This window comes from Microcebus murinus, chromosome 5 (assembly GCF_040939455.1).
Source record: "Microcebus murinus isolate Inina chromosome 5, M.murinus_Inina_mat1.0, whole genome shotgun sequence".
In the NCBI taxonomy this organism is placed as follows: Eukaryota; Metazoa; Chordata; class Mammalia; order Primates; family Cheirogaleidae; genus Microcebus; species Microcebus murinus.
The window spans coordinates 90,228,022-90,243,999 of NC_134108.1; the positions used below are offsets into that span (position 1 = coordinate 90,228,022).

General features: G+C 36.0%; 1 protein-coding gene across 1 annotated transcript in view; it reads left to right on the forward strand.

The window, feature by feature from the left end:
• The window catches only part of COL21A1 (collagen type XXI alpha 1 chain), a 179,064-nt gene that overhangs the window by 95,400 nt on the left and 67,686 nt on the right, over positions 1-15,978 (forward strand). The window contains exons 11-12 of the mRNA XM_076003284.1: positions 5,789-5,842; positions 5,934-5,987. Coding sequence (XP_075859399.1) covers positions 5,789-5,842; positions 5,934-5,987 — 108 coding nt within the window. The remainder of the gene's footprint in view (positions 1-5,788; positions 5,843-5,933; positions 5,988-15,978) is intronic.

Below are 15,978 nucleotides of genomic sequence, written 5' to 3' on the forward strand. Positions count from 1 at the left end.
GTTGAGAAGTAAGAATTACTAAAAGTGGTATCCATTACCTGAAAAGGTTGTATATTCTCCTTTTGAAATAAGCTTAGTATAATTTTAAGTGTAGCCTTACTCAGGGAATGAGGCAACATCCCGCAGTTTAATTATATTCCGTGAATCTCAGAGATTATTTGTCATTTATGTGCTTAGCTCAAGGCAAATACTATAGGAAATTGGATGATGTTACTCTATATTTATTACCCATCCACCTTTCCGTACAGGGGGGAGGATTAGATGTAGATTAAATTTCATTTATAGTAAATGTCGTTTGCTTTAGTTCGAAGCAGAAATTCTGTTTACTTCCCAGCAGTCTATAGCTTCTCATTGTCATGTATGAATTATGTTAGCCCATAAAAATGTTCTTTATTGTGCTACTTAACATTTTGTAAGCAATTAAACTACATTTTCCTCCAGATTCTCTTGTCAGTCAGTGATATCATCAGCTATAACCACTGCATGAGCCAGAAAGCTGGGCATCACTCCACAACTCCGAATTCCTCACTTCTCACAACTCATCACATTAGACTAAACACACCTTGATTGGACGTGAGTTGTATGTGCCATTCTCTCTCCCACCTGGTCTCCAAGCTTTCCTTTGCCCCCCTATTAATCCATCTTCTACAGTGTAGCAAGCGATTTTTCCAGATCTCAAGGCTTGTGTGACCCTCTGGTTTAAATGACTTTTAGTGGCTTGGAGAAAGATCAAGTCTTTCATAAGACCTACAAGCTGTGCAGGTAACCTCCAGTCTACCGTTCCAGTCTTGTTTTCACTTTTCCCCTCGCTCTCTCCTTCGGCTCTGTGGATATGGTACCTCCTTTCCTGTTGCATGGTGTATGGAAGGAATCCCTTATGCTTTGTGCTTCCTTTAATGTTGTCTCTTAGGAAAGCTTCTCTCGACTGCTGCTTCTTCCCCTCCTATAGAGGCATAGTTTTTTCTTAGAACCTGACTCTGGTATAATTTCACATACATTAATGTAACCTATTAGTCAAATAATGTAAGCAATCAGGTAGAGCATATAAACAACTTTACTAATAGTCGAGTTAGGTAGCAAATTAGTTTTTACATTAGCTACACAAAGAAAGACAGATTTATGAATTTTCTTAGAATTTAATTGCGTAGAGCTATAAAGTCTGCCAACAACTGGAAGATTCCACAGTGGACATTAAAAGTACACACTTGATTTTGGTTACCTAGTTACCCTGGCTGTGTACCTAAGAGTATCTCTTGGAATTTTGGAAAACTTTGAAGAAAATTATGTAATAGAACAAACTTTAAATCACATTCTTACAGTTTTGAAAGAAGGGTGACATCCAGCATTATTTCCCTGGGTTTTATTCTTATTCTTTAAGTTTAGAGTATTTAAAGGAAACCAGTATTTCTACGCTCCTCACTACTTTGAAAAAAATATACATATTTAGATTGGCAGAATATTTTATGGCATGATTAGAATTGGGCTTAGAAGAGATGGTGACCCTTGCACATTTTAAGATTTCTATTTCCTTAATTTCCATTTCAATGCTATACATCTTTCCTGGAGCCTTGCAACTATGAATCATGGAAGAAAATTAAATTGATTCTGTATTCTTCAATCCTACAATTTGGCAGTGAGAATATATTTTTCCCTAAAAATGACTCATTTACAAAGAGGCTTTCTGTGAACATGGAAAAGACTTAAATACTGTCAGAAATCTTGCAGATGAGGGTAGGGTGGATATTTGGACCTGCTAATAATTGCAATATGGCATAAATTCATGTAGAACAGTATTAATCAGTCAAAGATCATAGGAAAGTTGTAGTTTTGCAGTGAAACACAGAAACTTGTGTGTCCAGAACAATAAAAACTCAGTTAGCTACATAAAAAGCTTATCATTTTTCCTGTTATAGGGCATTTTTCTTGTTTTAAGGTACCCTGCTATGAGTCAACCAATGTTTTATTTCTTTCTCTTCTTGGAAATTGTTCTATGTTGTAATATTCCCTCCATTAACCTTTATTTTCCTGATTTTTACTCCAAAATTGGTTTTTCAAAATTTCATCCAATTTCTTCTGGTGTTTTGCCCTGGGATCCCTCAGCTTGGATTTGGTTTGGTTTTCTTTATTTTGTTACCAGGCATGTTTCCTCTAGCTTCTAAAATCAACTTTGCTAATGAAGTATCTCAAGAATGGAAAAACAAACACCACATGTACTCCATACTAAATTGTAACTAATCCATCAACACTTAGGTGCACATATGGAAGTAAAACTCAACAGAAATCAAGCAGGTAGGAGGGAGAGGAGGGGAAGAGTAAATTCATGCCTAATGGGTACAATGCACACTAACTGACTGAAAGGAACATTTATAACTTTGACTCAAACTGTACAAAAGCAAATTAGTAACCAAAATATATGTTCTCCTGTAAAATTATGAAATAGAAAAAAATCAACTTTGAATTTCTTTCTGCAGCTAAGATTTCAAAGATGCATCTCATTGTAAGCTTAAGAAATATACATACCACAGTATTCTTATTTTGTGGGAAGCATTTATTATTTATTCCTGTATTGTAATTCCTGCAAGGACAAAACAGAGTCATTCAGTGGTGAGGAACCTGCATCCTTAAGGCAACATGTGGACTTCTAGGTCCTTAAGGGTGGCCTTTTGATGGAATCCAAACTTTACAGAACAAATCATTTTATTAAAGGGGGGGGCACATCAGAGAAAGATAAAGCTTTTCTTGCCTCCTTTGGTGCTTATAAAAAAACAATCTTGAAATCAGAAGGTCGCAGATTCCCCACCCCCGTTAGTGTTTTTGTGCTTTTGTACAATAGTCATCGAGTCTGAAGAAAAGAGACTCACGTTTATTGAGTTCCTGACATCTGCCAGGCATCTTCACCTGTGACTCCATTTGTTTCTTTTCAAAAGTGAAGCATTCTTATCTCAGTTTATGGAAAGAAAGTAAGCCTTGCTAGGCAAAGCGACTTAGCCAAAATCTCATAGAAAGTAAAGGGAAGAGCAAAAATTCAGCCCAAGGTCTTTTCTAATTTCAAAATTCATTATCTTTCCACTTCACTGTGTTGCCTCCCAGGATTTGCAGATTTGTTGACTCTGCCTGAGGTCACATTATGAGTCAGAGGTGAGCTGGGAACACAGTCCAGGGCATCTCCATATTCTTTTAATCTCTTAAAATATAATGTGTCTTTTCTAACAAACACACCACATCAGCTTCTTTGAGGAAGAAGGACAGCACAGCAGCTTTTGATCTTCTGTAAAAGATTAATTTTCTAAAACAGGGAATAAGGCAGATATGACATTTGGCTTAACTTTTGAAAAAGTGGGAAAGAAAAGTAATTCATTAAATGTGAACTTTGCAGATGACCAACCATTTTGATCAATAGCCAATCTCCATGGTAACTTTCTTTTGAGGAATTTTATGAACATTCCTTTCCTCTGGGCACTCAGAATTCTAAATAATTTAAAAATAGTCATGCAAAATGGACTTCTTTGAATATGATGAGTCATTCTAAAATGATCAGATCTGCTCCACCATGAAGCACTTTCTGATGATGTTCCCACTGGCTCTGTCAATTTACTATGTAACTTTGGGCAAGTACTTAACCTTCTGTGCCCTGGTTTTCTCATCTGAAAATGGGGATAACTTACAACCTACATTAAAGGGTGGCTGTGAGGAGTAATATAAATTAATATATGTGAAACATTTAGCACGAAACATGGTAAATACCATATAAATCATTGCAATTATTATTTTTCACAATTATAACAGCCTATTACAAATAATGTCAGACTATCTAGAGAATGCACAGAGAGTTTTGAGCGATCTGAAAGATATTCAAGGTAGTGGCATTAATACAGTTGGTAGTAATCCAGTTTTACTGGTGGTAGATTACTGGTGGTAGTAATCTAGTTCTGTTTATTGCTACTAGTGACAGATTCAATTTCAAGCCTGATTCCAAAGTGGTTGAGGGAAGGAGATTCAGTGGTAACTACAGTGGTAGAGATATGGGACTGAGCAAGCTCTATGTAGATTAACTTTCTTCTTTCTTTTGACTGATCTTGAGAACAGGAAACACATGCTATTATGCAAAGTTTCATTTTTCTACTGAAAGCCACACAAACATAACACAGTTCCTTGGGGAAAGAGATTTTACACGCTTATGTGCAGAGGTGATGACTTAAAGGTAAATTCTTCCAACGCTTGATCAACAAAAATGTGCCAAAAAATGTGTCCAATGCTGTAAATACAGAAATGAATTACACCTAGCCCCTGATCTCAAGGGGGCACATAATCCAGTGGTAGAGACAGTGCTAGTCCCGAGAGCAGATGGTGGGCTTGAAAGTTGCAGGTTGTTGTGATGGAGCGTGGAGATGTTTATAATGAGACTCCTTGTTCACTGATGAAGTGGTTAAGGATTGGGCAAGGGGACTCAAGAAATATTTGAATCTGAGACATCATAGAGAAATCATAATGATATACTCTGTAAGGAACTGAATGGAGTTTGGAGGAAGGGATGATGGTTAGTGATAAAAACCATATAGTCATCATCATTCTGGAACTAACTGAAAAGGCATTTTACAAAATAGGAAATGTAAGTGCATGTAAAAGTAGAAAAACAATAATGTAAGACTGATTTTTCAGAGATAACCATTATTATTATCATAGATAGCAAAGAATATTAGAATATTTGAAAATGTGAGTAGAAAAACAGAATTATGATATCTCTAAAATCATAGTTAAAAATGTACTGACAGGTGAGTGGATAAATATGAAGGCAAGTCTAGATAGCCATGAATAGCCACATGGAAATGAAGCTCTTGGATTTAAGAATAAAGATGTAATTGGAAACCTTAATTAGATCTGTGTTAATATTGTCGACTGTAGGAACTGGCACCCAAACAGTAAGATCCATGAAAGATGGAATCTGAGTAGAGAACGGGAGTAAAGTGGAATCTGATGGTGGTAAATGTGTTTGCAGGTGCCAGGTGGTTCAAGTTAACCTGATGTTAGCCTTGGGAAACCTAGATAAATGTTCATGGCCTGCAAGTTTGTTTGGAGACTTTAGTTGGCCATGTTCTGAGTGAAGAATGAATAGTTTGCCTCTGTCTAAAAAGGTGCTATTTTACCAAGGTTCCAGTTTCTGAAGCAATGTGTAGGAAGCAGTGGAGATGAGACTTTTCTCCTCTCTCTTCTCTTAGCAGACACCACAGCCTCGGGAAGTTGTGGAGGGATATGTCACAACCACATTCTTGGGTTTAACACCAACAGCTTTCTAAAATGAACAATCCAAAGGTGGTTATAGACTTAATCTAAAGAATAACATTCATCAAGGTTTAATTTATTTCAGGGATTAACTCAGATCCCATTAATCAGGTAGTTTAAAAATACATTACATTTATTTAATCCTCCAGTGTCCTGAGGTGTTTTTCTCCTGAGTATGTTGAATGTGTTCTCAATATATTCAGAACATTTCTTCAGGAGCTGTGAACAGCTCTATATGTTCATCCCCAAACTTTCCTTTTAATTTAAGAATTTCTGGGTGTTTTTATTTATTGAGAGATATTCAAGATCTTTCCCTATACATTTTAAAGGATTTTATGAAGTGGAAGGGTATTTAAGCATTAAGCATTTGATACTTTATCATTTTGGAACAATCACCAAATGAAGTTTTAGGTGTAACACACTTGAGACAAGGGCAAATCCTGAAATGGAGAGCTGTTCTTTGTAAATATGGTGAAATATTAATTACTTATTTTATATTTTTCTTTAGGGATATCAGGGAATTGCAGGATCACCAGGAGTTCCAGGATCTCCAGGAATACAAGTATGTTATCCTTTTATACACATTTTAGGAATCTAATTTCTCGTAAACCAGAAAACATAATTAACAGAATTTTATTTTATGGTTAATCTAGGGAGCTCAAGGACTGCCGGGTTACAAAGGAGAACCAGGGAGAGATGGTGATAAGGTAAACACACATAAATAAAAATGCAATCAGTGGTTTAATTACTCACAGACAAAGGATATCAGCTAGGATGGCTGCCATTCAATAGTATTCACCATGGTGAATTCCAAGATTCCTGGGCTCCGAAATTTGTCAGTGGCTATTGGCTAATAAAGCTCACAAAGGCTTTATCACCAGGTAAAAATGGTCATCACTGATGACTGTCCAATGGTACAGACATTGGTATTACCTTAATGCCATATTCTCTGTGGCTAAGCTCCACAGAGAGCTACATTCTTAGAAAGGAGTAAATTGTATGAAAGGAATGTGTTACCATGTTAGCCTTGGGTAGCCCAATACCTGAGGGTCCATCTCCACAGTAGGTGTCTATCTGGCAAGTGGCCTATTGGCTTAGCCTTACTGGACTTTTCCCTTAGGGTTTCAATGGGTACAGACAACATTTGTATTACTGACTCTCTCTCTCTCTTTTATTTTTTTAACAAGTCTGAGATTTTCTGAGCTTCCTATTCAAGTATATGTTCTTTAAATATGTTAAATACATTAGTACCTTCCCATGGATCCAGTCAATACCTACTGGCCCTGGGTGGCTAGTCCATGTCTAAGATGCCCACCATTTATATTTGTTCAGATCCCCATGTTGATTTGTTTGCTTAATTTCTAAAGTGTAGTCTTATTTGCAAAGTCTTTGAAGGCACTTTGCTGTTTGCTCATGCTAAAAACCTATAGTAATTTTCTAAGTGCCATCTTTCCAAAATTCTTAACCTTATTAAAATAGTGTGTACAGTATTCATATCTGAGACAACCTGATCTAGACTATATTCATTTCATGTTTTTATGGTTGCTTATGCTGGTTGCAGAAAATGGTAGCTGTTAAAAGTATCATATCAAATGTGATGGATCTGCTACTTTCATACTATTTGATCTTGGGCAAGTTACTTAATGTCTCTGAATCTTATTTTCTTTGTTGACAAAATGGGGATTTTAAAAATAGGATTAGTGTGAGGATTAAATGAGAGACTATATGAAAACTAGTAGTATGGTTTCTGACATAGGGCTTTTGAAAAAAAATAAGTGGTTATTTCTCTTGTTCTGTCTTGTTCACCAAGTGGCATGGTGGTAGTTGGGATGTAGCATGGGTTGAGCTGGCGTGAGTCATGAGCGAGTCATGGCTAAGAATGGTCACTGGAGCAAATAGGAGGGTTAGTAACTAGAAACAAAACAGAGAAAATAGAGTAGGTAAAGGCCGATTTATAATATGAGGAAAATTATAGGAGGTAAAGTAGAAGCCATAACAATGCAATTCTCAAAGAAGTATAATATCGTCTTGTCCACGGAGTCTCTTAAATGACTGAGCAATCTCTGCCAGTTTTCAATGATGTAGGAATCTTTAGAGATGGCAGGATCAGGCAAGGCCACAGGAATGGGAGATGTCTCATATATCCATGCTCTGGGGGTGTCATGGGAGACAGTCTGACTTCCTTAAGGTGAAAAGGGAATCCCACCAGGAGGGTAAGGATACCTGCTCTGAGGAGACCATGTGCCAAGCACGTCACCTGCATTCTAGTCTGCAGGATCATTGCTGTCTCTTTGTATTCTCACAAACAGCCTGCTTTTGGAGAAAACTATGAAAATGCATATGTGTGAATTAATTAATGAATAAATTAATTTTTCCTTTAGGTTGAGGTTTTTATTTATACTTTTAAATTGACAGATAAAATTGTGTGCATTAACTGGGTACAACATGATTTTTAAAGTATTTATACATTGTGGAATGACCAAATCTAGTTAATTAACAAACACATTACCTCACAGGGTTATCATTTTTCTGGTGAGGACATGTTAAATCCACTTGTAGCATTTTTTCAAGAATATGGTACATTGCTAACCATAGTCACCATGTTGGATAACAGATCTCTTGATCTTATTTGTCTTACCTAACTGAAATTTCATATTCTTTGACTAACATCTTTTCAACACCACCTCCTGCACCTCCCCAATCATCTCAGCCTCTGGTAACCACCATTCTACCCTCTGCTTCTATGAGATCAGCATTGTTAAGAGTCCACATGTGAGTGAGATCATGTGGTATTTGTCGTTTTGTGCCTGACTTGTTTCGTTTAACATAATGTCTTCCAGGTTCATCCATGTTCTTGCAAATAACAGGATTTCATTGTTTATAATGGCAGAATAGTATTCCATTGTGTATATGTACCACATTTTCTTTATCCATTTATTCATTGACAGACACTCAGGTTGATTCCATATCTTGGCTGTTGTGAATAATGCCGCTATAAACATGGAAGTGTAGATATTTCATCAACCTACTTATTTCATTCTTTGGTTGACTTTTAGAGAAAAAAATATAAAAGGGAGGCTTTTTATTTATACACCTTAAAAAGAATTGAAATAAATTCTGTGGAAATAAATTTACATTATTTAAAAATAAAAGAACAATCATTCATTCTACTAGTGGCATCTTAAACTGCTTTCTTGTTTTGGGTCATTGTGCCCTCTTTTAAACATAGGTGTGCGAATTTTACAAAGTCATACATTTTACTGGATAAGGTAAATAGGATGCATGTTTATGCAAAGGTCTCTGTTTTCAGACCAGTAATGATTTCATTCAGAGCTGGTTATTTTCCGAAGTTCATTGTTGGAGTTACACAGATCTGACACAGTCATTGTGGGCCTAAAATCACCATGTGCTACCTTCCAAGTTCCCTCCTCACATTCCATGTGGCTTCTGAAAGTTCTTTACCCAGAGTTAAAATAATTTAGAAGTTAATTAAAGGGTTTTCCTTGATTATTCTTTCATAACATGGTTCCTTGACTTCAGGAATGGGAAGCTTAAAAAAATATATACCCCAGAAACAGCTTTGATTTGTGGCACTGCAGACATATTTTTTCCAGGCATTGTATAGTGGCCTTTGGGAGATTGTTCCACACAATACTGTTCTCCATTAGGATATTTTCCCAGAATAATTTCCATTTTGTGGATTTTCTCTGCAGTCTCCCACAGAGGAGTTTCCACTTAGGATAATTAAAATTAGATGTACTTTCTTGCTGACTTTCACATTCATCTTTCACATAACAGACAATAGAATGTGCATATATTTTGCAGGGTTTTATTTTTAACTAAATTCACAAAGTCAGAAGGAATCCTTAGCAAATGGTCTTCAATTGGTAACTCATTTTATTACACGCTTTAAAGCTATTGTTTGAGATATAAAAATTGCTATACATACTTTAAAATAGTTCCTGAACCTTAAGGAAACCAAATATATTTCAATTGTATGGGGGAATATATTTTGTTAAAACTTACAGTAGGCTGTGTTGGTTAATTGATATGTATTTATGAGTTTTCAAATTGAGGATGAAACTTTTCTATGACAAATTCAGTTCTGGAGATGAAGGAAGTATTAATTTATTTTTTTAACCTATTTGGACTTTGTACAAACCCATTACTCCATTTTTCTGGGCTTAAGAAATAAAATTTATTAATTATACCTAAAGTATTATTATTATTGGACAAATTATACATTTGTTTTCTCTTTTTCTTTTTTCTTAAATTTCAGAATATTATGGGGGTACAAACATTTTGGTTACATATATTGCCTTTGCATCTTTGTTAGAAGATATAACGATATAACGTTTAAGAGGTCCCTTCAAAAACCTCACTTTCTCATTGTCCCTAGCATTCAGACGAGGGTGTCATGTGGTCTGTGAGACTTTCCTACCTGAGTAAGTCCCTTACTTCTGGGCTTCCAGCATCAAAGGACCAAGTGGCTTTACAACAATTTCTATCATACACTCAGTCATAATCAAGGAACTCCAACATACATTTTGAGAGAACGGTAATAAAGAACCAAGCTCAATGTGTTGTTAGGGAATAATATGTTAGAACTTAGTACATTAGTGGTGACACTCCTTGCAGTATTCTTGAAGACCGAAAAACAAAAAAGTTTACAAAATTAAAACAAAGCCTATAGTGGCAGAGGAGGGAGAAACAGAACTGGCTTAGCAAAGTTGCCTCCTTGTTCTGCTTTCTCAAAAAGGAGAGTAATGTACCTGTGTAGGTTTCTGATAGTACCATGCCCCAAACACTAGCATGCCTGTATTTGTGTGTGTGTGTATGTGTATGTGCTGTGTGTATATGTGAGTAGGGTGCTTACAACAGTTACAGGTTATAGGCTCAGTTCTGAATTCAGACAGCTTAACTCACAAGTTGTGCTTCTTAATCTCTTTAAACTTGTTTTTTTTTTTTTATCATCTAGAAAGTAGAGGTTATAATATTATATCATTTTCTGTGAAGATTAAATGAGGTCATGAATATGCTTGTCCTAAATTAAGCACTGTAAGTTAGTGATGATGATGATGATGATAATGATGATTTGTTACTGGAACCACCATTCTGCTGATTACCTAAGGTAAAAATTTTGGAAATAGTTTTGGTTTATCCTTTCTCTAACTGTTGAAGTGTCCTGTCTGAAACAATCAGACAGGAATTCTACCCTCTTACTTGCATATGTACCTATATCTGTCCCTCTTCAAGTTGATATGGGTGAATTGTCCATGTATAATCTATAATCCATAAGCTTTCTTTTGTGCCCTAGATCCCATCTTCCTCTATTACCTTGTGTTATTATTAATCAGGTCTTCTCTTCTGTGTCATGTGTTTTTTCTTTTCCTGTTAAATTTTCTCAACACTCCAGAGGAGGACCCCTCAGAAACCAACCAAACAAAACCTTCCTTCCTCCACCATGTAGCCTCCTTCAGCTACCAGCCTACTTCTGTTTCTTAACACAGTATTAGCACTCCCAAAGGCTTGCCTTTATTCTCTGGACCTTCTCAGACCACTCCAGTCAGACTTCCATCCCAACTTTCTGCTGCATAGATCACTAGTCTACCATTTTTGGTAGATTACTAGTCTATCATTTTTGGGATCTAGTAGTCAGTCTTTTTCAATAGATAAGGAGATACCTTCTGTCTTTATGTCTCTACAGCCTTTGACACAGTTGACTATTCCCTCCTCCTTAGAATACTTTCTTCTCTTGGCTTCTGGGATACCACATACTCCTCAGTTTTCACTTGCTGTCACTAGTTCCCTTTTCATGTTTCCTTGCTGGCTCCTCCTCCTCTATCCATTCTCTGAATGTTGGGGTGTTCCAGGATTTAGCTCTATGTCCTTCCTTTTCTTCCTTAATAGAGGCTATTATTATAGTATTATTAAATATAAACTTATCTGGATATAAATTTACATGTTAAATATATAAATATGCATATATCTTATAGATATAGCAATTGTTAATACATTATATAGTTAATGTAACAATAAAAATATTATTAAATAAATGCATATACAAGCATATATACACAATGTTTTCAAAAAATATTTTGCTTCCTCTGAATTTGTGGAAACCTTAGAATTGTTACAACCAGCCATTTTCAGAAAAAACTCTGTCTACCTTTTTTGGAAGTGGTAGGAGCTCGGGAGTCTACTTTTTTTGTAGGGCTGAGTAGTCCAATGGTAATTCCAAAGCCCAAAGGGAATGCCCATCACTGTGTTAGGGTGAGGAAATATTTTAGATTTAAACAGTTCCTCTTTTTTTGCATTCTTTCTTCAGAGACTTTTCTTCTAGAGCAGCACTAGCTACACAGCACTTGCTGTGCCTTCTCTAAACATTTTCTGATGTTAGGCTTTGTGGACTGTCCCCCCAGGACAGGTGGTGCTGACTTTTGTGTGTGCTTAGGTTTTTATGACTTCTGTGGATGCTTTTGCAAAGTCTTGATTATTTCCTCATTGTTCAAAATTTTTTATTTTCTTTTTTTAGAGACAGAGTCTTTCTCTGTCACCCAGACTAGAGCATAGTGGCTGTTCACAGGTGTGATCATCATAGCTCACTGAGACTTCAGACTCCTGGCTTCATGTGATCCTCCTGCCTCAGCTGAGGATCCTCCTAAATAGCTGGGACTACAGGTGCATACCAATGCACCCTCTTTTTTAAAAAACTATATAATGGGCCGGGTGTGGTGGCTCATGCCTGTAATCCTAGCACTCTGGGAGGCCCATGCGGGCGGATTGCTCGAAGTCAGGAGTTCGAAACCAGCCTGAGTAAGAGCAAGACCCTGTCTCTACTATAAATAGAAAGAAATTAATTGGCCAACTAACATATATAGAAAAAATTAGCCGGGCATGGTGGTGCATGCCTGTAGTCCCAGCTACTCGGGAGGCTGAGGCAGGAAGATCGCTTGAGCACAGGAATTTGAGGTTGTTGTGAGCTAGGCTGACGTCATGGCACTCACTCTAGCCCAGGCAACAAAGTGAGACTCTGTCTCAAAAACAAAACAAAACTATATAATGGATTCAGCATCTTAGTTTATTTATGAAGAACTGTTAATTGCAAGTCCTGACTCATTTGTTGGCTGTTCTGTTTTCTCTTTTTCTACTGGCATTATTAGGAAACTTACTACTTTCACTGAATTTTTGCACAGTGCTTCATATTTTGTTGGTTCCAAACTCACTTTCACATCTTCACTTTTGGCGTGATTGAGAAGTAACAGCAGTGACTCAGTGGTAGGAGCTTGGAATCTACTTTTTTTGTAGGGCTGAGTAGTCCAATGGTAATCCTAAAGCCCAAAGGGAATGCCCATCACTGTGTTAGGGTGAGGAAATATTTTAGATTTAAACAGTTCCCAATAAGTCATTATTGCCTGAGCCTATGTAAGATTTAGCTTTTTATGTTTTTTTTCTTTAATCTGGAAGGAGCAGAAAACACAGATCTGCACAAGACTTGATATATTATGTGCTTAAAGGATTTTATTGTTGCGTGTACACTTTTCTATTTTATTCCTAGATGTGTTTTGCATTGCCATTATCCATATGCATTCCTCATCACATTTAATCCTCACTAAAAGTCCTATGAGTTCAGTAAAGTAAATCATACTGTACTCATTTAACATTCATTGTGAAGTAAATTATTCTTATTTTACAATTTGGAAAACTGAAAAATGAGCTTGTCATTTGTCTAAAGTTACTCAAGGATAGGGGAGTTGAAATAAAATGCCTTGCTCCCAGTCTGGCTTTCTTTTTCCTATATATGTTTCTTCTTTGGCCAAATAATTTTTCACAGTGTGATTTGTGGCTATTTTACTCTATTTCCTACACTGTGAGAAGAATCCCCGAATGCCTGTCAGTAGCCAAGAAGAGGGGAGGGAGCAGGATGGATGACTCCCCAAGGTTGTGCTGACTAGGCCATGAGAGAAACTTCACGTCTACTTATCTGTCTAGGGCAGAGGGATAGTTCATTTTAGATCAGGGGTGGAGAACTCATGGCCTTAAGCCCACATATGTGGCCATCTATGTTTTTAAGGGCAGCCTTTTGACTAAATTAAAATTTTACAGAACAAATCCTTTTATTTTTATTAATACATTTTTGTTTATCTTTTATCTTTTTATTTTATTTTTAAAATGAACATATTTAACATACCAAAAAATAAAATAAATTTTAACAAAATAATCCTCTCAGAGTAGCTGGCACAATTAGAACATTAGTAAGCCATAAGGGCTAAATTGACAGCTGTTATGCTCATGATTTAGTTCTAACTTCCCCTGCCTGACTGGCACCACGACCTCATGAGCTGGTTGGCAAGAGTTTTTGGGGGTCGAGTATGCCAGTCTGTTATCAGCTTTTGACAGTGGTGTACTGTGTTTCTGTTTAAAGTGAAATTTGTGAATAGTTGCACAGCTTGACAGTCTTTTTAAATTCTGCCTGCTTAACATCCCATCATGTCAAAGAAGGCCAAGAGCACACCGAAGGAAGAAAACAGATTTTTAAATGAGGATTGGGATTTGCTATATCTTGTTTTTGCTAAAGATAAGATGATTTACTTGCTTTGTGATACTGCAATATCAACATTAAAGAAATTCAATGCTCATCAACATTATAACACTCATAGGGGCCACAGATATTTTAAATTAGAGGGAGAGGCATGAAAGCTTGTATTGTAGAAATTAAAAGATGAAAAAAAAAAAGGCAAAGACAGTTCTTTCAAGCAGCAAAAAGACCTAGAAATAATGCCACTGAAGCAACTTATAAAGTAGCTTATATATTTGGGAAAAAAGGGAAGCCATTCAGTGATGTAGAAATTCTGAAAGAATGCGTTGTTGAAGTTGTAGGACACTTAGACCCTGATAATGTTTCAAAGTGCAAAGAACTGCCTCTTTCAAGGAGAACCATTAACTGATCAGCAGCATGAATTAGCCTTCAACTTAACAGAACAACTTCATGCAGTACTTCAAAGGAAAATATATATTTTTCAATTGCTTTGGATGAATCAACCTTTACTGTTGACTTGGTTAAGTTTTTATATTTCATTCGGGTTATAACAGAAGATTTTCTTTGCTACTAAGAGTTACTTGCTTTGGGCACTCTTGTGAACAGAACATGAAGAATAGATATCTTCAGAAACTTTCAAGATAAATGTCCAGCTGAATTTGGTAAATTTAGTGAGTGTATGTACAGATGGTGTACCTTCATGACAGGAAGACATGAAGGGTTTATTGCACAGATAAAAAACAAGTATTAACAGATCCAGATGTACTCATTTCTTTTCACTGTATCTTGCATCAGCAAAATCTCTGTGCTAAAGCTACTAGTTTAAGTGATACTTTGCAACAAATTATAAGTGTTGTTAACTATATTTGTGCAAATGCAACACAGCATCATCAATTTTGTAACATGCTAAAGTTGAATGATGAGGTATTCATTGTGTATTTGCTGTATCATTCTTAAATGCATTGGCTATTGCAGGGACAGGTGTTAGCCAAAATTTTGTCTCTGCCAGAACAGATAGTTATATTTTATAAAAAACAGAATCAGCAATGTGAATTATTGAAAGAATATTTCTATAGGAATGCAGCATTTCTGTGTGATATGTCAAATTAAAAATGACTTGAATATTTCTTTGCAAGATAAAACTAAGTCTATGTATAATATGTGGCCAAAAAAAATCCAAGCATTTTGAGAAAAGTTACCTTTGTTCAAAGTACTTCTTCTTCAAAAGTAAATTTGGAATGAAAATTTTCCCCAGTTAGCAAAGGTCATTGATGAGCAGGATGATATGCTGCTCATCAATAATATGCAAATTATTTGAAGAATATGCAGCTGTTATAGACCTATTAATTGAAGAATACAATGAAAGGTTCACTGACTTTGAGAATCATGACATCACACCCAAATAAGCATTTCAGCCTTACCTAGTTGACATCACCAAGACACCTAAAGAACTACAGATGCAATTGATTGAGCTCTCAGTAGAGGACATTTTAAAGTTGTTTGATGCTAAGAAAGATTCAATTGAAATAAGGAAGAATGCAGTAGAATACTAACACCTTTGGAAACATGCCCCCAAAATGCTTATTGGTTTTCAACCACTTATTGCTGTGAATCTACATTCTCCTACATAACCCAAATCAAGATGCCCTTAAGGTCACAAATGACTGATACCCATCTAGAGGATCAACTGAAACTGTGGACCTCCATGCTGCAACCAAATATTCAAATGTGTTCCAACAAAAAGCAGATACAACAAAGTCATTAAAAAAGGTTGGTTAACTTTAAAATTAACAAATAGTATTCAATTTTTGAAATTATTAAGTACATAATAGTTTTTTTTACAAAATAACCATATTTTTAAGTGTCTCTAATTGAAGTTTCTTGAATGTGGTCTTATTTGATTACAGCTAAATGGATGTGGTCTTCCAACATGAAAAGATTCCCCATCCCTGCTCTAAATCACAGGTCATCAAGGTCTTAAATTGCAAAACCTTTGCAGTAACAGACTTTTGCACACTTAACTAGAGTAAATTGTACAAACCACACAAACTTTAAGACATTAGGAAAGTGCGATTTTCCTACATGCTGGGAAGTAGAATCTGGATATTGGTAAATAGTATTTAATAGTTACATGTACCAACAAGAAATAGGAGTGAATT